General features: G+C 40.7%; 1 protein-coding gene across 1 annotated transcript in view; it reads left to right on the top strand.

Annotated features, from left to right (window-relative positions):
• Positions 1 to 2334: 2334 nt before the first annotated feature.
• Positions 2335 to 24611, top strand: part of LOC117306604 — a 43904-nt gene continuing 21627 nt past the window's right edge. The window contains exons 1-16 of the mRNA XM_033791089.1: positions 2335 to 2503; positions 4757 to 6824; positions 8271 to 8341; positions 8779 to 8980; positions 9283 to 9613; positions 9842 to 9889; positions 10907 to 10956; positions 12018 to 12259; positions 14242 to 14367; positions 15278 to 15388; positions 16633 to 16770; positions 17582 to 17674; positions 20067 to 20187; positions 20731 to 20844; positions 21897 to 22084; positions 22441 to 23778. Of these exons, the coding sequence (XP_033646980.1) occupies positions 2336 to 2503; positions 4757 to 6824; positions 8271 to 8341; positions 8779 to 8980; positions 9283 to 9613; positions 9842 to 9889; positions 10907 to 10956; positions 12018 to 12259; positions 14242 to 14367; positions 15278 to 15388; positions 16633 to 16770; positions 17582 to 17674; positions 20067 to 20187; positions 20731 to 20844; positions 21897 to 22084; positions 22441 to 23778 (5409 nt within the window). The 5' untranslated portion in view covers position 2335. The remainder of the gene's footprint in view (positions 2504 to 4756; positions 6825 to 8270; positions 8342 to 8778; positions 8981 to 9282; positions 9614 to 9841; positions 9890 to 10906; positions 10957 to 12017; positions 12260 to 14241; positions 14368 to 15277; positions 15389 to 16632; positions 16771 to 17581; positions 17675 to 20066; positions 20188 to 20730; positions 20845 to 21896; positions 22085 to 22440; positions 23779 to 24611) is intronic.

The following is a 24611-nucleotide window of genomic DNA, read 5'->3' as shown; positions in this document are numbered from 1 at the left end:
GCACACAAAATATAAGTCAATAACGAGAATTACAAAATAATATTAATAATGTTAATAATAATTAGCGGTTTAACTTGCACTTGATTTCAATAATAGTAACAACAAACTTTGAGTTATGAAATTTGTAGACAGTTAAATCGAGGATACCTCTTACCGATAATACGCAAAGTGCTAAGTTGCGACCGGTTACATTAAATACAATAAGATTGAGCTCTGGAGCAGGATGATTCAAAAGAGGGCGCTATCGGAAGATGTTTGTACATAGGGCGCGTTCGTTTAGCTTTCACGGCGGGTCGACCCCGGTGTGTAACGGGTTTTTTTTCCCAGGACGAACGTATGCAAATATTCACCCACGTTCGTCCTGAAAAAAAAAAAACCTGCCACACACCAGGTGGGTCGACCCAGGGAAGCTCAACGAACGCACCCACAGTTTGCCATTAGGGGAGGGCCGGAGGGGGGGGGGGGGGGGCGGCAGATTCAAATTTTGGGGGACAAAAACTTATAACCCTTTCCATATAACCACATTACTTTGAAGTTAAAATGATTTACACGTATACTTTTAAAAGTCTTCTTCTTCTTAATGTCCCACAAACCATTCATTTTTAAAAGAATAAAAGGGTGCGTTCGTTTAGCTTCCCTGGGTAGACGCCGGTGTGTGGCGGTTTTTTTCCAGACAACCGTGGGTAATTATCTGCACACGTTCGTCCTGGGAAAAAAACCCGCCACACACCGGGGTCGACCCGGGTAAACTAAACGAACGCACTCATAGACTATATGACCCTTGTTTACAATAAGTGTGACCTTGTACATTCTTTAAGTATTCTGGCAGGCACAATACTACACAGGTTCTATGGGAAAGTTGACATTTTGTGTCATAATTTCCACATCAAACCAAGAGTTATGAAAGTAAAAGCTGGTCAAGTTTTGAGATGTGCCCCCTTTCATCATATCAAAAGTTGATAAGAATTAGACAGCGCAATCTCCATAAAATATAAGATTTTATGTTTTCTTCCATTGAACTGTGTACAAATCATGCCTGCAGGAAGTCCAGGCTTGGTGGCTCTTTTGTAAACATGTGATGTCACAGGTCACATCGAGCAGTGGTTCGATAATAATAGAAGGGAACTCGGAAACACTTGGTGGCAGCAGACTTAGTTATTCCTCGTCAATACAAAAGAGTAATTATATGGGGGGGGGGGGGCTAAATTTGGCTCGTCTGACAAATTAATTATGACTGTATTACTTGTTGTGTGATATATTGTATGATGCGAATACAGGAATAAAATTGGACACAACTTGACTTATCTTGATTTGCTTAAATAAATAAGTTTTATAATTTTGTATGTATTTTCGATAGGTAATTTTAGAGGATGCATGAAACTTGCTAGAGGGGCCCTAGACTTGATGACAAGTCGTTAGGCGCTGCCTATTTGTCTGCCTTTCATGCAACAGTCACAGTACGATGTTACACATGCAACAGTCGTAGGTAGCGCAAGGCAGCTCTGGACTGACTCACACACACATACTGGGATCGAGGGTGTGTGCATCGTCCCCGTAGCTACGCCGCGCTGCTGTAACTACACACCGCGCTTAACAATTACCGTCTTGACTTCAAGACTAGAGGGGCCCTTGTTCCATTGTTTTACTAGGCCGGTCACCACACCGTGCGCGAGCGGGCCCAATAACACAAATTTCAAGCCTGGGCCGGTGCGCACACTTATTTTTTCGTCAGGGCGCTTGGCATAAACATAGATTCCTCAAAATTTAGTTATGCGACTGGTGCCCCTGTCATTTTTGCTTAGTAAATACATTTATAAGCAATAGGGCATGTTTTTGTTGCTAAAAACAGCTATAGGGGTTCCCCCTTGATTAATTCAACCATGATAAAATTCCATGTTGCACTTAAGTCTTCATCGCCCGTCCGTGTGCACATTGCTACAGCCATTATTAGCACCCCGTTATTATATTTTGTTTATACCATTGTAAATAGTTGTGCAGGTTTTATGATGTAGTTCGGGGAAACCTATCAATAAAAAGTAATTGGTAAACTATTAGTTCAGCTGATTTTTGGGGCGGCCTTAGTATTAGCATGGAGCAATTGCTCCATGGTATTAGTTGTGTTTTTGGCAGAACTAGCGGTATTTAAACTTTGACCTCCGAGCCTTTTTGCATTTTCTTGTTCCCGCTTTTACGTATGAAAAGAAGCATCCTCGTTTCACGTCCCTCGATCCCGGCAGCGGTGGCCTATAAACATTACATGTGACGAGGGTACGAGGACCACCCAGTATGTCATGCCATTAAATGTGCACTAAACACTAAACACACTCCAACCAACATGGCGCGGTTACGTTTTCCAGGTAGACCTGGCCAAAGATATGGCCGATCCCTCATTCGTTTCATGCCACACGAAGCCAGAAATTCACAGAAACTGTTCTTTAATCTCACAGCTAATATCCAGAAGAATTTGAGGTGGTTTTATGATACTTTCGGTGATTCTGACGAGGTAAGTTCTCCAAATGACATGAGGCGATTTTGTTCTCCTTTCGAAGTTTCGGTCCTGCAGCTGCAGATGCCATGCACAACACAAGCACTTGAATTTGAAATGAATGAAACGTTTTCAAGTCGAACGTCAACATTTTACAATTTCGTTAGTTAACAACTACTACCCCAGCTAACCAATTGTTATTGACGTAATATACTCCACCATTTGCAAATTTCAGAGAAGAACCGTAGAGATTTGTCTTTTCACCACTGAAAAATTTGCCTCCCAAACTTGATTTGCAAGTGTTTCATTTGTTTCATCATCTGATCATGTTCATCTGACCATCAGTCAGTCAGACCATAGAGCAAGGAACAAGGAGTTACATTTCAATGATTTCACTTTCAGCAAAAGAAAATGCAATAGGAAATACCTCTTTGTATTATCATTCTTACAAAACAAACACAAAATCAGTTGAATAATTACAGCTCTCTCAATTTTCTTAACCAAAAATATCCCACCCAAAATTGTCTAAAAGTAAAAAAAAAACATTTTGTATTCCCTTTTTTTCAGTTTGTGTCTAATTGTGTCAACAGTAATCAAATGCATATCCCCCGAAAGGAAAAGCGTTTGCAAACAATCTCAATTCGTTTTCAACGGCCAGAGACCACCGACATTCTTTTCATGATTAAAAAAAAAATCAATATAATTACATGATTTCATTATTTTTCCGATCGGCACAACCTAACAAGTGTCACAACTCATCACAGGAAAGGCTGATTTGTTTGCTTCAACATTCAGTAGAAGGCTCAAAGTCGATAGTTTCTAATGTAGCACTGTGCGCATGCAACAGGGCTAACACCGTCTACTACGCACGCGTTGCTACTTTACCTGCTAGTATGAATGGAAAACGATGTGATACCAGCGACGGCAGCGAAAGGCGGTAACACACATGGGGTACAAAGAGCTCGCTGCGGTCGGAATGTGTACAGCCTTTTACAGGCGCTGCGGTTCACCTCCACAGTGTCTCCACTGGAGGTGGGCGCAGCGCTAATCGGATTAGTTTGAGCTACGGGGATTAAGACTGGAGTTGTAACTCCTTCTGTTCCTTGCTCTATGGTCAGACCATGATCAGACTCGGGAGTGGTGTTGGAGTCGGATTTTCTATTTTAAAAAACTTTCTGAATTATCCAATCCTTAATGCCTCTTTGAATTGAGCTTGAAGCTCTGGTGACAGAAGGTTTGTCCTCTGCAGTTACATTAACATCAAGTTTATAAAATTCAAAATCTCTGAAATTTCGAGACCTCTTCTTTTGAGTCTTGTACCGGTAAGGCCGAGTAAAACAAAAAACATGTTTCACGTCCGGGTTTTTCAAAAAAAGGAGGAAGAGGGGCTTTTTATTTTTTATTTTTTATTTCTAGATGGCCGCCATTCTTTGTTAAAATGTCAAATATCCATTGTTTTTTCTATGCTGAAATACACAAAACATAAATGAAACAATTTAGTCGAGGCATTCAGACAAGACATTCAGATTGTTTTTGCTGAGATCATTTAAAATAACCCTATTTAAAAAAAAATAAAAAAATAATGTGCATAAAAAAATTTAATAAAAAATAAAATAAAAAAGGAGGCGGCCTGTAAAAAGGAAGCGGGCGGGGACGCGAAACATGTTTTTTTTTTTACTTGGCCTAATGTTACATGACATGAGTAGCAGGGGTGGATTTCACAAACTGACAAAGAGTTACTGGACTAGGGAATGAGTTACTCCTCCAGACTTTAGTACAAGACTTAAAGGCAGTGGACACTATTAGTAATTACTCAAAATAATTATTAGCATAAAACCTTTCTTGGTGACGAGTAATGGGGAGAGGTTGATGATATCAAACATTGTGAGAAACGGCTCCCTCTGAAGTGCCATAGTTCTCAAGAAAGAAGTAATTTTCCACGAATTTGATTTTGAGACTTCAGATTTAGAACTTGAGGTCTCGAAATCAACCATCTAAACGCACGCAACTTTAAAAAAAAAGTATACAGGTCTGTAGTACAGTGAACGATTTCCCTTGTAAAAGAAAAATTGACCCATTGCAACTCAAAATACATCATTTGCTACTCAATATTAGAACCAAGTTCAGTTTAAAAAAAAAATTTGCTACACAAAATTCCCGTGCAAAATAGTTCCCTGCTAGCGCAGTGGCCGGGATATCTCTTAAAAATTAAGGAATTGGAATTGCTTCAAAACATTTTTAAAGACTCTCGCTATTTGATTTTTTTTGTAGGAGGAAGAATTCAGTGGCTTCACTTTAAAAGAAGATGAGCTGGATGCTTATCAGCGTCTTAAGGAGGAGAGTTTCTTGGAGCTACGGAGCAATTATGAAGCTAAAAAAATCCATACCCCCTCTAACCAACCGCCTCGAGTTAACAGCTCGGGTCGCATGGTCAGGAATGTCGTACGACGTTCCTACGCTGCTATGCTTCGCGGAGAGGAGGACCTGTCGCCGAAGTCCTACATCGTCAGGAGACCTGAGGAGCTCGTGGGATACAGTGTGAATCAGAACGATGTAAATCTATCTTCAGATAGAGCACCGGAATCGCCGTCTAAAGCTCTCAACACCATCAAAATTAAACTGTTAGCGGACGGCAAGAAAGCCAAGATCGTGCGACACCGCCGTGCCCCGATCTTCAACACCGATTTTATCCGACATGATGTTTTGAAAAAGGAGCTGACCCAGCAAGATAAGCGAACTAAAATGATGCAGGATAAGTTCATGCGAGAATCGAAAGCTCGGCAGAAGAAGAGGGAGAAATTGGAACGGGAAAGACAACGTAAACAAGAGAAGCTACAACGAGAGAGGATGAAACGACAGAAAGAGAAAGAGAGAGTGAGAATGAAGAAAATCAAGGAACGAACAAAAAAACAGCAGATACGAGAAAAGAAAAAAGCTCTCGCTTTGGCGAAGAAGGAGAAACTCATGGCAAAGAAAAGGGCCAAATTGGGGTTACCGCCTCTAAAACTAAGTATAGTTGGAGGAAGTGTTCATAAAAAAACTGTGGCCGTTAAAACTGAAACCCCTCATGAGGCTGCGCCACAAAGATTGCCCAAGAGTGTTGGTGTAGCACCGACCAAGAACAAAGCTGCGAAGCAAATCTTAGCCCGAGCCAAGGGACAAAGAAAAAAACCTAAGATAGAGTTAGCCTCCTCGTTGTCAACCAAGAGGACTTTAAAGAAATCTCTGATGCTGAATGATATGGTGACAAATACAAATTTCTTGCAACGTTCTGTCAGTCCACCAGCACCAATAGCTACAGGATTGCCAGGCAAAGTGTCGGACAAAGTGAAAAGTAAAACGAAAGTTTTATCCCAGGTCATTGAAAAGGAGAAACCAGTCAAAGGCACGATGAGAACTCCAGTTGTTCCTGGTAAAAAATCAAGGAAGTTAAAATCTTTATCAGAGACAGGATCTCCGACAGTATCTGATAGGAACAGTAGTGATATCGGTAGCCCTCCATCCGCGACTAAAATTGCTGGGGCCTTCTGTCTTCCAAGCTTCAGTGCACGCTCGTCGCGTGTCATCAAGCCTTGCAAGCGATATCTTGAAGACAGCATGATGTCGCCGTCTGCGAAACTCCCTGTATCTCCTCGGCCCGCGAAACTCCCTGTAACTCCTCCGTCGGTATCTTCAATTTCTTTTAAAAGGGAGACACTTGAGGAGCGGGAGGAGCTTTCTTCTTTTGCGGATATTTCGAGCGATGACGACTTTGAATGTGAACCTCTCAGTCCATTCCATAAACCGTTCCATATGAAGCCCCGAATTAGGAAAGGGAAAGTTAACTCCAGTAAGATTCACAAGCCTCATTTCTCTTCTGTTAAAGGATCTAAGCTTAGGAAGAGTAAGGCAGCTGTCCAGTTTGTTTCGTCTGAAAAACTTACTTCCGAAATGTCCGAGGCTGTCAGCAAACGGGTAAATAAAAGTCAGAATCGGTCACAGTTGAAAAGGACAAAGGGTAAAGCGCTTGAAGACGAACAATCATCGGAGAGCGTCAAGCCGTCTAGGACCAAGACACCACCGCGACGATTCCTTGAGGATCGGGAGAACTGCGTGTTGGAGGTTGTGGGCAGAAGCATAGTACTGGCCCGTCAAGAACCAAAAAAATCATCGTACAATTATCATAAGATCAAATCAAAACTGCCAACCCCCGTGCTGCAAGAAATGAAGGGTTCCCATCGGGCACACTTAATGAAGCTTGCTAAGGAGAAGAAGACTGTTCCATTGTCTGCAGAGGTGAAGACACCGCAACACTCTCGACCGATTATGGGTGGAGATAAAAGTAGTCATCTTGATGCAGGTAAGACTGATAATTGAAGGAATGTTACAGAATTGTGTTTTGCTGGCAGTGTAAGCCACCATACATAAACTGTCAAACGTGTAGAAGTTTGAGATCCATCGGCCATCTGGGTCATAAGAAATTAGTGAAAAACCGATTACACATTTTGCATGACATCGATTCTAAACAAAAATGAATAAAACCCTCAGATAAACTCCAAACTGGAAATTTGTTTTATTTATTTGTCGTCAAATATTACATTTCAGATTTCAAGGGATTTTTTTTTATCATCATCATCATTTGATTGTATTATGTAAATCTGTGATCTTCACAAATTATTTCTCTTATCGATTCGTCAGCCCTTAAAGTCTCCTGGAAGTGGTATTTTTTCAAAATAAAGCTTTTGTCACTATATGTGTTTTGATGAGTGGAATATGAATAAACAGTTAACTAAGGTTTTAAAAAATCAGTTCTTATGTTATTTACAAATTTAAGAGTAGACCCCGACCCGAGAGGGCGCTGTTCATGACGTCAATCGAGGCAGACTTTGCCTGTAATCCGTAGAGTAAACACAATTGCAAAGTACATGTACGGACCAAGTCGTGAGTTTGTACGTTTAAAAAAAAAAATTGTTTTTTTCCGGCAATGCCGACCAGGTGTATTGCTGCTGAATGCAGAAAAACACTTTTTGAAATGTACCAACTCACGACTTGGACGTACATGTACTTTGCACGTGTGTTTACTATACGCATTGCAGGCAAAGTCTGCCTCGATTGACGTCACAAAAGGGGTTGGCGGAGTCAACCCCCCAAACAACTTTATATATTTTTTAAACATATAAATCGTGACAAACAATTACTTTAAAAAATTGTTTTATTGTTCTTAAGCATATACTCTTATGTTTGAAAGAAAAAAAAATTCTATTTCCAGGTGACTTTAAACATCCCAAGTTCTCAATTTGTTCTTGTTCGTTGTTTGAACTGGTTGCCAGAAAAAAGTTTCTATCGAGCCCTGTTTTTAGTACAAGGCAAACAAATCTCTATTTGCAATGGATCCACACAAAATAGCTACTTTTATAATTGTATACAGAAAGAGGTGACTGTTGTATTAGGTATAACTGTATGGGGGAATGTTCCAATTGGCATGTGTTGAAACATTAGTCCGGAAACCAGTCTTTGATCCCCTAGCAAAGTTGTCCCCTGGCAAAGTTGTCCCCTGGCAAAGTTGCGCCCAAAGTTGTCTCCTTGGCACAGTTGCCCTGCAAGCAAAGTTTCCCCTATATAAAGTCGCCCGGTCCCTTCGTTCTTGAATAACTAAAGAAGTTAAACTACCAAAAAAAATCTGGAAATTTTCAGTCAAGGTGGTGTTTTCGGCCTCTTGGGCATGTTGGAAGAGGCGCTGTGATCATTCCAAGAGGCCGGGATCAAGAAGAAAACTCAACTTGACTTTTATATTTTTTATTTACAGTTTCTAAACAGATGGCAGAGGCAATGGAAGCAGACATGTCCCCTGAGCAAATGGCTAACAAACCAGCAAAGGTACATTATAATCCCTCATTAGTCTGTGGCTACACATAAACACTGGACTGCATGTATGTATAAAGGCGATTTATAGTCGGTTGCGGGGTGATGAAAGTCTTAGCGCGATCATTAAAAAACACAGTTCTAGGCCTCAGCGAAGACTATAAACTGTGTTTTTTAGGATCCCACGTCAAGTTTTTCATCACACGGCCATCGCGCAACAAACTATAAATTAAACCGGCCTAAAGCCCAGTGGGGTTAGCATCAGACTAGTTAACTGCAGGCTGATCAGAGTTGCTTTTATGTAGCTTAGGACTCGGAGTTATTAAAAACTTAAGTTTTAACGAGGAACTTGTCCTAATTAGAGATGCATGTAAGAATGGTCCCAACTCTTTGTGAAATCCACCCCTGGACTGATTTTAACAAGTTCCCAAAATTATGTTTTTCTTCTAAAGATTCTAAAGCAAGAGTTTCAAGTCGAGCGTCAAGAAACGCCCGTTGCCAGAGGCCCAAGAATCAAACATGTCTGTCGTCGCGCTTCCGTGGCCTTGGGGTTAGAGGTCGCGACCTTCACTAAGACGGACGGGATGTCTGAACTTACGCTGAGTGCGCTCACACAGGATTATCTGGAGTCTGACGATGAGGCAGTCAAGATTGGTGAGTTTTTATCAAGTCCAGGCCAAGAAAAAATGATAATCAGACACGTGATTTCTCAGGTTTGTTTCCTGATTTAAAGCTACTGGACACTAATGGTAATTACTCAAAATAACTTTTAGCACAGAAACTAACTTGATAACAAGAAATGGAGAGCTGTGGATAGTACAAAATATCGTGAGAATCTGCTCCCTCTGAAGTAACATAGTTAGTTGAGAAAGAAGTCATAGTACTGCACAAACTAACACTCGGGGCAATTCGTGATTCAAAATTATTGCCTTTTATTCCTTCTTCCACCCCTTCAGAAACTCCAGAAGCTGACGACACCCAAGATTCACCCAGCAAGTACTCTCGCAAAAACCGAGGAGCGAACTACAAGAAGATCAGAGATGAGCTCCTTAACGATGAGCGCGGTGAAGAGCGGGCACCATACCGTAGGAAAAGTAAAACCACCCCTAGCGAGGATCTGCCATATGAGCCCTCGACTCCGAGCGACGATCTGCCCTTTGGGCACTCGGTGCGGATCCGTGTGGCTCCGTATTCAGGGCCTAAGATTCCTAGACTGAAACGAATGCGATGTGGGCAGTGCAGCCCGTGCCAGCAGAAGGAAGACTGCGCTGAGTGTGAATTCTGCTTGTAAGTACTGCAGCTGATTTCACGAATCTTTACGCAACTGCATAAAAGTCCACTTGCGCAACGTTAACTACATTACCTGAGTAGACTCACAGTAGAAGCACAGTTTACTAGCTCAGTAGAAATGGTAGACTACTTTACAAAAATCGAAAGGCAAAATGTATCGTTCAAATTTCTTCTGCGAGAGAAAATCCTTGTTCTAAAGTTTCTTTTTGAACTTATTATTTGCAGAGACAAAACCAAGTTTGGTGGGCCAAATACGAAGCGTCAGGCTTGCATGTAAGTATAGATTATTGTTCAACCTGTAGTTTTCTAATAATTTTGGTCTAACCCATATAGACCGGTATGTGTTAGCACTGTATACTCGGATTATTACCGCAATCGAATATAACAAGGTCCGGATAATACGAGGAAAACGGGCCAGTCGGGCTGACCTCGTATTAACGGGAGTCGACTGTAGACTGATGTGTGTAAGCACTGTATACTCAGTACTTTCCCTAGTTCTGCTGGATCATTGGAGATGCCAGTTACCCCCATGGCCAATAGCATACAGATGGTTAGAGGGCTATCATGAAGGGCACATCGGCACAATAGGAGACTTTCCAACGCTAGGCGGCAGCAGACATACCGGGTAAATTTCCATTGTTTACGTAGTTCTGAACATGCGCATAATTCTGAGAACAATGGATTTACCCGGTAAGTCTGCTGCCCTCTATCGTCCCAGAAAGTCTCCCATTCAGTGCCAACTGACCAAGGAGAAGAAAGATGCAAAATGAAAAGTTACAAGGCAATCTTGATTTTCTGTTACTCCAGCTGACACTCTCAAGAAATTGCTCAAAACCGAACTGTATCGATTCTAACTCGGATGTTCCATCTCACAACTGCCTCGATCTAGCACCCAGATAAGACGGTTTCGAAGAATCCTTTTGTTGCTATGTGAGTGGCCATATTGTAGTGCAGTCCATATCGCCGTCTAAACGCGTACATCATTGATACGGTCTGGGGCCAATTTCATAGAGCTGCTTAAGCAAAAAAATGTGCTTAAGCACGAAAATAGCTTGCTTATTTTTCACATATTACTGGCCAAAATGTCATGCCATATATATTGCTTTTGACTGGTATTTAGCTGTTGTTTACTTAGCATAAAAATTGAGTCAAGTCTTGGCCGGTACTCTGATTTTACTAAAGCTAGGATGTTTCTGCGTAAGCAAATTTGTTTGCTTAAGCAGCTCTATGAAATTGGGCCCAGTTGTGCACTATTTAAGAACCTATTATTATTTAATTTTTTCTTTGCAGATTCAAGAAATGTTGGAATCCAGTTTACAAACATCAAAGAATAAAAACGGGTATGTTTTTGTTTTAGCCCCTTTTGCCCCAAACCAAGCTCAACTGCTACCTATATACCTTGACCTAGAGTGAACTACTACCCACTTTCCCAACAACCAAAGTAAACCACTACCCATTTTCATCAACCCAGAGTAAACCACTACCCATTTTCCTCAACCCAGAGTAATCCGCTACCCATTTTCCTCAACCCAGAGTAAACCACTACCCATTTTCCTCAACCCAAAGTAAACCACTACCCATTTTCCCAACAACCAAAGTAATCCACTACCCATTTCCTCGGCCTAGAGTAAACCACTACCCATTTTCCTCAACCCAGAGTAATCCGCTACCCATTTTCCTCAACCCAGACCAAACCGCTACCCATTTCCTCGGCCCAAAGTAAACTGCTCCCCCGTTTCCGTGGTGTAAACCACAAACCATTTTCCTCAACCCAAAGTAAACTGCTGCCCATTTTCCCAAGACTCAAAGATAACCTTTGCCCATTTTCTTTAGCACAGAGTTAACCGCTACCCGGACTTTTCATTTGAGCACAATCATACTCTTCTCTAAGTCATGAAATGGCACTTTAATAAGGAAATCAATGTGTGGTGAAGAGGTTTGTAACAAGTGGTTTAATCCCAATGAGGCCTGGTTCTTGATAATTTTACCAAGACGAAGTCGAGGTAAATTATCAAGAACCAGGCCTCGGCGGGTTTAAATCACTAGCTGAAGACCGGTTCAACACACTTTGATTCCCATTCATAAAAAACCTTTTTGGTCAAAAAGTAAAATAAATGCAAGAATTATAATTGTTCAATGATTTCTTTCAACACAACACCCCTCCAGCTATGAAATGGTAAAGCCCTCCGCCGCCCTCGGGTAAACAACTCCCTATAAGGGAACGCTGTGCGCGTATCGCGTGATGTGTCACGCCCATGTTTCAACACTTTTTACTGGTCATAAACAAAGGTTTATACACACCCACGTGACGCGCTCTCCACCAATAGGAATAGCGAAACTGTCTGAGGTATTTATGAATTTGCTTTTATGAATCAATGGCTCATTTTACTTTTCCTATTAGCAGTGAGGAAGAGATCTCCCAGATTCCAACGGAAGAACCTGAAACCGAAAGCTAGAGAGGAACAAATGGCACCTCAAGCCCAAGTTGGTCAGCCTTTCCGGATGTCACCCTTCAAGCAGAGAGCAAAGCTAGGCAAGCTCAAAGCCAGGATCAAGTTACCGACGCATCGTGGCTCTATTAAGGTGTTGACCTCCAATGCACCCATGAGCAGGCTGCAGCGACAACGCATGGAGAAAGAAATGGTGAGATTCAAAATGATAAGTCTAGTTTGAATTAATATAAATTTTAATGTAGAACTGTTTGTATTGTATAGGTTTTCTCGGTCAAATTCGGCAAATGAGCAGTCAATTTCATTTTCATGCATTCAAATTGAAGCTGTTTTGCCTCTCTAGTTGTTACTGCGTTTCAAATTCAGAATTCGGCCATTCAATTTCGTTTTGAGTCGAGTCAAATTCCTTTAGCACTTTGTTCAATTTAGTGTATCGTCATTCTTTATTGTGACACACACGCCCCAAGAAGCGTCTGCGAATTTGAATGCTGCTTTGATGAATTGTTTAATTGAATTATTATTTTGTTAAATTGAATGATTTCAACACTAACAAAATCGAATGACCCTTTTCATTAACATTCTATTTCGTGCGAAATAGAATAGCTTGATGGTTAAATTGGCTGCTCATTTTTCCGAAATTGGCCGAGAAAACCTGTACTATGAACAAATTGGTACTTTGCCTCGGGCCAAATTTCATAGAGCTGTTTTAAAAGCACAACAAGTAGAGCACAACAAAATTTTGCTGAACAGAATAGGGTTACCAGCCAAACTGCCATGTCACGTAAAATCTGTGACTGGTATCCTGTTCTCTTCTGCTTAGCATAAAATTGTTCAGCTACATTTTCTGCCTAAGCAGCTTTATAAAATAGTACCCTGCGGTCGTTGGTAATAATTTGCTGTGGTCAATGGTAACTTACTTTTTGTCAGTGGTGCTTTTGGTCAAGTTTAACTTTACCCTGGGTCGGTGGTACTTTACTTTTTGTCAGTGGTAGTTTTCCTTTGGTCGGTTGGTACTTTGTACCCTGGATCAGTGGTATTTTACCCTTGAGCAGCTTTTTAAAAACATGACTGTTATTAAACATGACTTTTTAAACCTGAAATATTTTTTTATATTTTTTATTAAATGCGCAAGTATTTTAAAAATGGTTTTCAAGGGATTAGGGGGACCCACCCCGCCCCTAAAAGGGAGCCTTCATGTGCATAAACGTGACGTCATGTCGGTAACCCGAGCCGCCGGGCCCCCTGGCTGTGTGCATATAGAGACGTGTGCTTTGTGTGGCCTGGTACCTAGGCGCATGTAGTGAGGAACCAGACTCTTTTTGTCGACGATATGTTTGAATTCCCAACGTGACGTCTATGGTAGGGGGGCGGTAACAATTCACAAAAGGGGGGGCATGACTTATTCGCTAATTACGCAAGTCAGATATTTCGGGAATAAACAAAACTCATTTTATTGATGTTCAATACATATATTAGAATTAAATTACAGCAAAATTAAATGTTTTATTTGAATTCACTGCAGCATCCCTTTAACAGTGGTCTGCTGGCCAAATGCCAGTGGAAACCGCGGCATACCAGCTGAAGCACCTTGCCAACTGGTCCGGCGGACCAGTCAAAAATATTTGCAGCGGTACTACAGAACTATGACTTTTATTTATTATTTCAAGGTTCAAATAAAATGTAAAAACATTCACTCAAGGTTTGGATAAAACAGAAAAACATTCATTGGCAAACTTGTGGCAAAATCACGTTCACACAGCCTCAAATCCCATCATGCAGTGCACAGGCTTGTAGTCTTTGTATTACTTCATTTGTGACAATAAATGTAATAAAACTTGCACACTAGAGGGCGATTCAGATAATTCGATAGCGTGAGAATAAACGCCCTTTTTGGTGAAATTACGCAATAGCATCCTAACTAGTTTCAACCGCCTTGACAAAAAGAACACACAGCGAAACACTCGCATTATGTCAACAGCTTGGTCGTCAACGGAGCAGATTTCCATGGGAATAAAGTTGAGCATGTTCTACGAAAGACTGAAGACGGTGTAGGCTTTAATGGCTTTATTCAACAAAAATTACTAACTTAGGACAACTGGATGAGCAGAAAAGAGTATTGTTTATGTAAGATTCTTCCGGTTTTTTTCTTAATTAAAAATGTCTTTTTACCGACAGGCAAAGCTGAGGAAGTTTGAGGCGAACAGGAACAGTTCATCGAACTTGCCCGTTGCAAAGCAGAAAGCAAAAGTTCCTGTCGTACCTCTGAAGGTGATCCATCATCGAATTAATATCGATTTCAAGGTAAGGAAACGGGTCATCAAATTTTATAAAGGTTTTTAAAAGAGCACGTTGCCTGGGATCGGACGTGTTGGTCTATAAAAAGCGTTTGTAACCCTTTTGCATAAAATGCATCGATGGTTGGAAAGATGTTTTAAAAGTAGAATACAATGATCCACACAAGTGTGCCTCGAAACTGCGTGGTTTTCCTTTTACGTCGCGAACTAACACGGTCGACCATTTATGATTTGACTCCCATAAATGGCCGACCGTGTTAGTCGACGAGGTAAAAGGAAAACCGTGCAATTTCGAGGCATGTTTGTGTGGATCATTGTATTCTACTTTTAAAACATCTTTCTACCCATATGCATTTTATAACAAACGGTTACAAACGCTTTTCAAAGACCAACTCGACCGATCCAAGGCAACGTGTTCCTTTAATAATTTTTGACAAAACAAATCCCTGGCACATGGGTGGGATATTACTTTGGTGGGATTCGGAGACACTGAGTATACAGTGCCAACACACATCTGTGTATAGGTAAGCACAATATTCTTTATCCCCGGTGCAATATTAACATCTGTTAAAACATATATTTGTTCGTATTTCACGAGCGCGCGTGTGATAACGAATTTATCTTCCAGTCTCACTTGCAATGTGCAAAATTTAAAACTTCAGAGCGTTATTTCACGCGCACAAAGTTTAGAATGTAATTTTTGCACTGTCTGTATACGGAGCTTGACAAAATGACATTTCACAATACGCACTGTGTAATAAAAACAGAGGAAGTAGGTAGCATATATGGTTTTATCCCCCTAGTAGTTCGAGCTTCTGATTGGTGGATTAACGCATTGGTGGATTGGTGGATTAGCGCATACTGGAAGATAAGGAATCATGCATGTCAATTTGAATATGATTTAATCCAATATTCAGGAGGACTATGACATCGATGTAGCCTGGCTCCGAGGTATGGCCATACTTTCATCAGAACCAATGGTACCCCGCACTGTATGTTATCTATGTGGTAGCACTGGTAAACATGAGGTATGTGTACATTTGTTAACTCTTGGCTTAAAAGTTAAATGAAATAGTCCCTTGAAGTTTTGGTTTAGCCTGTGGCCTATTGTTTTCTATCTGAAATAAAACTTGCACCCCCTTAGGGTGATCCCCTGGCTGCTGCTTCCCAGGTTGTATCGTAAACTTGGGTGTGATCCCCGGCTACTTGGTAGTTAAAGATGCTATGTCAGATTTCTGGCCCCAAACATTAAAAAATAGATTTTTTGAGTGAATGGTATTTCAAAGAGTATCACCCGCTCTAACAAAAAAAAGTATAACTTTAACTTTTAATGGTCAGGAACCATGACAAAAATTTAAAATGTTTCTTATAAACACATAAGAATTGGTCACGTGATATATTGTCGGGATCCCGACAAAAATTAATTTTGAGCACTTTATTTCACTGCTACTAATGATTGGCGGACTTTTTCGAGCAATGGCTCAAATGAAAGCTTGTAACTTTCTCGACCCCCATCAAAATACCTATTGAATTTTAAATCAAAATTGTTTGGTCGAATCGGCCAAAAATCTGACAGCATTTTTAACGGTTGTTTGGCTTCTGACTAGCACCCTATAACAAAGATATTGACAAGATAGGGAGACCGCCAACATTTTATTAATCCAAAATCATGAACTCATCCTAAGTCGAGATAAGACGAGTCTTTGTGAAGTCAAATCCTGCTCAATTACATTTGTCTTTTATTAATCCAAAATCATTTAATATTGTAACTGCCAGTAATTTCATCCTTTGACCATTAACCTTTTGCCCTACTAGATGGAACTGCAATTTGCATTAAAGGGAAGGTACACGTTTGGTAGTTACTCAAAACGAATATTAACCTAAAAAACTGACTTGGTAACGAGCATTGGAGAGCTATTGATAGTATAAAACATTGTGAGAAACGACTCCCTCTGAAGTAGCATAGATTTTGAGAAAGAGGTAATTTATCTCTAAAATAATAAAAGACTTCTAGCCAGAAGTCTTCTATTCCTATCTGAAAGCACACAAATTCGTCAAACAAGAGTGTTTTTTCTCCTGTCATTTTCTTGCAACTTGGATGACCAATTTAGCTCAAACTTTCACAGGCTTGTTATTTTTATGCTTATGTTGGGATACACCAAGTGAGAAGACTGGTCTTTGACAATTACCAATAGGTACCTTCCCTTTAATATAGAAAGCTACTTTGGATTATTTTTTGTACAATCTGTGTGTGCCTGTTTTCAAAATGCAGATGATTTATTGCAACGTGTGCTGTGAGCCCTTCCATTCCTTCTGCTTGGAGGACGAAGAGCGCCCTCTGGAGGGAGAGAAAGAGAACTGGTGCTGTCAGCGCTGCAAGTTCTGTCACGTCTGTGGAATGCAGGAAAAGGTGGGTAGACGCAACGGGCAAATGATGCTAGCATTTTAAAGGAACATGTTGCCTTGATCGGACGAGTTGGGTCTTTGAAAAGTGTTTTTAACCGTTTGTTATAAAATGCATTTTGTTAGAAAGATGTTTTAAAAGTAGAATACAATAATCCACACAAGTATCACTCGAAATTGCACGGTTTTCCTTTGACGTCACGAACTAACACGGTCGACCATTTTTGGGAGTAAAAAATCGCGAACTAACACGGTCGGCCATTTTTGGGAGTCAAAAATCTGACTCCCATAAATGGCCGACCGTGTTAGTCGACGAGGTAAAAATAAAACCACGCAATTTTTAGTGATACTTGTGTGGATCATTGTATTCTACTTTTAAAACATCTTTCTAATCATATGCATTTTATAACAAACGGTTAAAAACGCTTTTGAAAGACCAACTCGACCGATCCAGGGCAACGTGTTCCTTTAAGATTGAATCCTTATGGCTAAAAAGCAAGATGTGATTGGTACTAATTGCTCAGGCATGAGAATCTTACTGATTTCCCTATTTTTTTACTTCAAAGTATGTGGTTTGAATTCAGTGTGCAAAATCTGGACATGCATTTTAGCATTAGATTTTTTTATATAGTTTCCCCAGATTTTTCATTCTTTCATTCAGTAACATTTATTTCAAACCTGTTGTTCATTGCAATAATGCACATAGTATGTTGAAATTGGCCAAGTAATACAGTAGCACCGCCCATTCTCTTGTCTCTTGTCCATTTGTCGTCATTGTCAGGAGACTGTTTTATTTTTGTTCTTGTGTTTTGTTTCAGCTTTTAACGTGTGATAAATGCCACAGCAGTTACCATCCTCAGTGCCTTGGACCGAACTATCCGACCAAACCGTCTAAACGAAGGAAGATATGGGTGAGATCATGTTTTCTAATACCTTGGATCCCAAATCCCCTGAAATCCCCTTCAGGACAATCTCTGACACTGGACACTATTGGTAATTGTCAAGAAGACCAGTCTTCTCACTTGGTGTATTTCAACATATGCATAAAACAACAAACCTGTGAAAATTTGAGCTCAATTTGTCGCCGAAGTTGCGAGGTAACTATGAAAGAAGAAAAAACATCCTTGTCACACGAAGTTGTGTGCTTTCAGATGCTTGGTTTCGAGACCTCAAATTCTAAATCTGATGTCTCGAAATCCAATTTGTGGAAAATAACTTCTTTCTCGGAAACTATATCACTTCAGAGGGAGCTGTTTCTCTCCCCCTTACTCGTTACCAAGTAAGGTTTTATGCTAATAATTACTTTGACGATTTACCAATAGTGTCCACTGCCTTTTGTAGGACATGTAGGATGCGGTACTGCAGTCCCAAATTGGCGTGTCGTTGCTGAGCAGTCAAACTCATTTCCCAGAGCCGCCATGAAACGGTATCACCATTTTCGATAATATCGAGATATTGCCCAAGCCTACTTCATAGTTAGTCAGCTTTCAGCCTAAATTTACACAATGATAATTGTGACCCGCTCCAACGAAATGAGGAATGTCTAGTAAAGTTTCATTTCGTGTAATTTGACACCGAACATAATCATAACAAACAATTAATGAAAATTATTGAATTTTTTAATTTTTTTATTACTACACTTTTAGGTTGCCTAAATCTTGATTAAACTTACAATGGTCTTACCTTTTCGTCAAAAGATTACTAAAGATGTAAAAACAGACGATTTCTGAGCCATGTTCTTGACGTAATTATCCAAAAATGTTCCAAATCCCACGGGACAGACAGCGAACATTCATTGAAAACACCAAATTTGGCGAGCGTCGCAAAACTTTTCACACAACTTGCATAGCGCCACCAAGAGTACCATTGGAAAGCCAAAGATTAGAGGTGTCTAAATATAGCCACCAAAAACATGTGTCAACACTGAAAGGGGTTCAAAGGTCACCAAAGGCAAACCCTGTTTTATCAGCGATGACATCTCCCATTCATAAATCCGCGTCGCGAGATTTAGTATGGCTCACAGACCGAGGCGTTGTTTATCCATGCAGCGTGAGAGTCCGATCACCCGACCCGGTCTTGTTGCCATAGCTAGTTGCAGCGCTGGTAATACGACAATGTACACACGAAGACTGCGCGGGTACCATGCACAAACTTTGCTACACGTACGACGTACGGAACAGTGGAATGTTTATCGAACGTTGGGAAAACAGTGTCTAATTTCCATCATTGTTTTGTGGTTTTTCAAGGTTGAATTGTTCCAAACCAAAATAATTCTGAATGTTAAAGGAATAATCTTTCAGTTAAACTTCATGCTGGGTAAGAAATTTCGCTAAAATCATGAGAAACATGCACGGGGAAATTGCGAATGTTCCCGGGTCTTCAAGCCGAGTATACCCGTGGGGATTGATGCTATGCGCTGAGTGACAGCTGTCTTTACAATGTTTTGACTTGACGGAACAAAACTCGCATTTCAAGTTGGAAATATCAACGCAAATTGCTCTAAAATTTCAGGTAAACATTGTCAAACTTATTGGTGAAATTGTCTACACATTATAATCTAACTTCTCGTTGAGTTGTTTGTTCATTTTGGTAATTTTGTTTGCATGACTACGGGGGGTTAAAAATTGATGTTTTCATTATCGTAAACAAAAATATTAATATTATTTTAATGAGTGTGTGAGACGTCGCGTTTTTTCAAATTAATTTTTATGGAGTTTGTGTTTTCCAAAACGGGTCGTAAAATTAAGCGTCAAGGGCGTCGAAAATTCCACATTGGTTCAGACAGGAAGGTCGTATGATCTTGATTTTTATTTCATTTAAAATATTAAGATTTGCTTGTTTGGAATATTATGAAATATGCAAATGTGAAATTCACTAGACATTCCTCATTTCGTTAGAGCGGGTCACAATTTTAGACTTCACTCTTGAATGGGTACAGCAATTTCCTTCTGGTAAAGTGGCACTTCTATGAGGAAACAGTATATTATGTATATAGACGATATGACCTCTGACATCACTCGAAAACAATAACATGATTCGCCCGCATACTGCCTGGCAAAACCTTTATGTTTTGGCAGCCAGCTAGAAAGTGTATGCTTACCATGACTACACGTCTTTTTGCCCGGCAAAACATGACAGTATATACAGTATAAACATGACGTATACAGTGTAAACATCGTCTATTGAAACATTGCAAAGACACAACAAAAGCACATGGCATTTGCTATGGGTGCCTTGGGTTATTTTGAAGCCTTTATGATAGCATTCTTTCTTAATGGTAGCCTCAATTTCCATTCCCATTAGGTCTGCACAAAGTGTGTTAAATGTAAGAGCTGTGATGCCACCACGCCGGGTCAAGGGTCAAATGCCCAGTGGTCACATGACTTCTCATTGTGTCAAGACTGTGGCAAACTTTTTGACAAAGGTAAGATTTTTTTTTTTCTTTTTTTTTTCAAAAAATAGTGAAATGCCAAGTAGGATTTGAAACTTTGCATGGTGGAAATTTGATATGGAAAGGTTTGCGGTAACACCATGTAATGACTATCTCTATGAGCTGAGGTGGTTCTTAAAAGAACCGTTGGTTTCAACTCGACGTTTCGATCAGTATGCTCTGAGTGTCGTCATGATGCTCTGATCGGCTTCTGGATTGTCTTCCGGAGTCCAAAAGTTCTCAGTACAGAGTTCTTTCTGCCTTTCTTACAGATTATCAAATCAGTATTGCGTGTCTTTTCATTCTAATGCTAACCCAAAGAGTGGAACTTTTCACGTTATGACTTGCCCCGGACCCCATGCCAAAGCACTCGCAAGGATGGGACTCACTTTTCCAGACTGTTTAAATTTTCAGGCTTGTTTTTAAGCGAGCAATCACATCCCTGGAAACTACTGTCCGATCAGGCACTCACTCCTCTAATTTGATACGTTGAGTCGTATTTTGATTCAAACTCTAATATCTACCATTTTCTTGCAGGAAATTACTGTCCGATCTGCAGCCAGTGCTATGAAGATGATGACTACGTCTCCAAGATGATGCAATGTGCAAAGTGTGAACGCTGGGTCCATGCAAAGTGTGAAGGGCTCACCGGTATGTTTCATAATTATGTGCATTTCGCGTGTCGGGCGCGCAAGATTATCATGCTGAATGCAATTTATAGCTATTAGTAACAGTCGTAACCCATTTCTTAGCACACACGTGTGCACACAACCCACGCGCATCAAACAGATTCTTCACCAAGTTTTTGACAAAAATTTGTTCACCTGTCAAAGTGTCTATAATTGTATTTTTTTAACGATTTTTAACAAAAGGAAATTCATGAATGGGAATAAAAGAGTAGTGACTCGTTCTTAAACGTCCGTTTAAGAACTCGTCGCTACCGTTTTATTTCCTTATTTAAAAACTGGTTATTCTTATTAATATTATCCCTTTCCAGGGGTTAGTGACGAGATGTATCGATACCATGGTAGCAGGTCTTGAGTGGTATCAATGCGGCTCGCTGCCCATTGTAGCGAGCCTGTGTAAAGCCCTTCTTTGGTGATCAGTTTTTGTACAGAACTAGTATCTCGTATAATGATAATGAACTAGACTGCTAACATTACTCGCGCAAAAATGCTCCGCAAAAATGCTCTAAGCACTGGCGTGTTATTTTTTTACATTCGTTTTGACGACCCAGCCACCCCCAACTTACGCTTTTTAAAAATTGATTTACTTTATCTATGCACTGAAGAACAAAGCAATATCTATAATAGATGTTAAATTTGCATCGGGATAAAGAATATTATGTAATACCTCAAATGATGCAGATTTGTTAGGTCAAAGGTCTCCAACAATGTAGTTTTCAATAGCTATTCCTGGCTCACACACACAACTTCGTTGTTCAATCAGACTTGAAACTGGCAAGCACATTAAACTTTGTACAACAGTTTTTAGTTCGATATTATGAGGTTCTGCTCTCTCATAAAAAAAATTTTCATTTTTGTTTTGCTGAACTGAGTTTCGATTTTCATTTATTTCTGTTGACCCCACACATTCACAATTTCTCGAGAAAAAAAAAATCTAATTTTTTTAATATTGACCATTAAGAATGTCCCCTAAATCTTTCTTTGTTCAACTCCCAAAACATCTCTCTCTCTTTACAGAGGATATGTATCACATCATGACTGACCTGCCGGAGACCGTACCCTACATCTGCGTCAAGTGTGATCCTGTCCGTCCGGCTAAGTGGCAGGTTGAACTGGAGGAAGAGATGGAAGCCGGCTTCCAGAACGTCTTACGAGCCATGCTCAACTGCCGCAGCGCCTCTCATCTGGTTAACCTGGAGAAGAAGGTAACAACTGTTCATACTTTAGAAAATAAGACCAAATAATATTGTCCTGTCAGTTGGGATGGTAGTGCAATCTGCTGTTCCAGCCAGGGTCCTTTAGTGGATGATACCCATGCCTGCATACTAATGGACCGTGAAGTTGGGTAACCCTGTTTCAGCCCCAGGAGTAGGTGGTGACAGTCCCTGGTGGCAGTTGATTTGGGTCGATAGCCCAAATCAGTTAAGTGCAGCCTTTGACTTGAAGTGACTGGCCGGCCTTGTGAGTTGGGCGATATCTAAAAAAAAATATGCACAAATTATTTTGCTCATGCTGCTTTCATTTATGTCCTTTGAAACTGAACATTTTTTCTTCTGGTCAGGTGAAGTCTGGTAGGCATCGTTCCTCGTCACCAGCAAGCTCTTCAGGATTGCGACGAGACCTCACTCCATCGCCAGCTCTCAGTGATACGCTATCAGCAGATTCTTACTCCAGTCCAGGTGAATCCAAGACTGATTTCATCTCACGTCGAGTGTCTCCAAGATTCTTGAAGGAGCAGAAGTCGAACCCTGGACCTTCAAGTTTGAGTACAAAAGAAAAGACTGAAGTCAAAGTAGACTCGCTCATTATTGAGACGACAGACAAGAATGAGGAGGTTAGAGAAGGCAGTCGCTCAGCAACCTTGGAGCTCGATAGCAGCAAGAGTGAAACAGATTCTGCAAAGGTCGTACCAGATGAAGAAAGGACAGAGTCCATGGAAGTACAATTGGAGCATGGTCATGTTCCTTCTTCCATGCTGCCAGAAGCCCCAAAACAGGATGCTAGAGAGGCCCAGGAATCCACTGAAGATGCATCGTCCAGCCATGAACTACCAATGCCAGTTTCCTCGGAACGTTCTCCAGAAACCAATAACTCTGAGCTCTCAGAAGAGGGACAGGCACAACCAGAAAGTGACACACATGCTCTCTCAGAATCAAAGTCAGATGTAAGCCTTGATCTCTCAGGTTCACAAGACATTCAGGATCAGGAAGGTGGTGTTGATGTTTCTAATGTTGGTAATCTAGGGAAGGATCAAGTGGAACCCAGGATGGTCTCTGATTCTGCTGTCGCAGATCCCACTTCTGACACCGTTATGGATCCTTCTCCAGTGCAAGATGGGACATCTGCTGAAGAGAGCAACCAAATCCCTGCAGCTGACTCCACCGAGCTTCAAAGGCATTCCCCAAGCAAGAACAATAGTCGAGAAGAGGAGACAATATCCAGACTTCCAGAGCCCTCAGGCTCCGAAGCTGTAGTACATGTGCAAGGGGATGAGCAAGATTCTATTACAAATGCACTAACAGAGGAGGGGCCCCCGAACATGGATAAGTCTGATTTAGATACACCTGTTCAGGACATTGAGGAGAAGGGTGTTGTGGACCAATCATCACAAAGTGACTTCGTGTCAGTCAACCCTTATCAAGTCACAGACGACGCAACGATACCTGCCAAAAATGAAACATCTGAAAATGAACCAGTAAAAGATGCAACTGACGGAAATGGTGATGCCGGAACAATTGATTCCAAGAATTTGGACGATTCCAAAAACTTGGATGATTCCATTACTGCAGAGGTAGAACAGTCTAAAGGTCAGCTAGAAAAGATAACGAAGGTGGTCAAACATCCCAAAGATCTCCGATTGGTGAGCAAGAGAGTGAGACAAGGACATTACAAAACTGTGGTAAGTGAAGAAGAATTTCTTTTAATTTAATCACATTTTTTTGTTCCAGTAGGATCTGATCCTGCAATGTTGATTAGCAGGTAGTGTTAAAGGGTCTGGGTACTTTATGTAGGACTCAAAACACGATGTCCACATATTTATATTAAACTTACACAGTTTGAAGATAATGATAGTAGAAATCGTCCCAGCTGAGGTGCTGTAGTTTTTGAGAAATGAGAAAAAACAATGTCACCAAAATATGTTTTGTCTCAATTTTAGCATGTAAAATGTATTAACCAGTTATGGTATTTTACCATAACTGGTTAATATAGTTTTACATGCTATTTAAATTTCACTCAGACGAAAAAAAAAATGTCATCATAACAATGTAAATTTGGGTTTTACCCTTGCACTGATCTGTCCCCGATGCAGCTTTAACATCTATTAAATCGTTGCGATATGCGCTGCTGAAACATAGGATTCGAACTGCCTCTAGCCTTCGGGCAACGTCTTGGTAAGACACTGCTCTAGATTTGCAAAGGTCGTGGATTCGAATTCCACCCGAGTAGTATGCCTGTGATTTTTTCTCACCGACCTCTGGAAAATTACTGATTATACATTGCTGACACACAACGGTGTAAGGGTGTCCTTAAGTAAGACACTTAACCATTGCTTCGTCCTTCGGATGGGACGTAAAGTCGTTGGTCCCAAGTGTTGTGTAATGCATGTAAAAGAACCCAGTGCACTTTTCGAAACGAGAAGGGGTTTGCCCCGGTGTTCCTGGCTGTGGCTGCTGTATGGCGCCATAGCACCTTGTAAACCCTTTTAAGATGCTAAATAATTGGGTCCCAAAA

Source organism: Asterias rubens, unplaced genomic scaffold, assembly GCF_902459465.1.
Source record: "Asterias rubens unplaced genomic scaffold, eAstRub1.3, whole genome shotgun sequence".
NCBI lineage: Eukaryota > Metazoa > Echinodermata > Asteroidea > Forcipulatida > Asteriidae > Asterias > Asterias rubens.
This window is presented reverse-complemented; position numbering and strand designations above follow the sequence as displayed.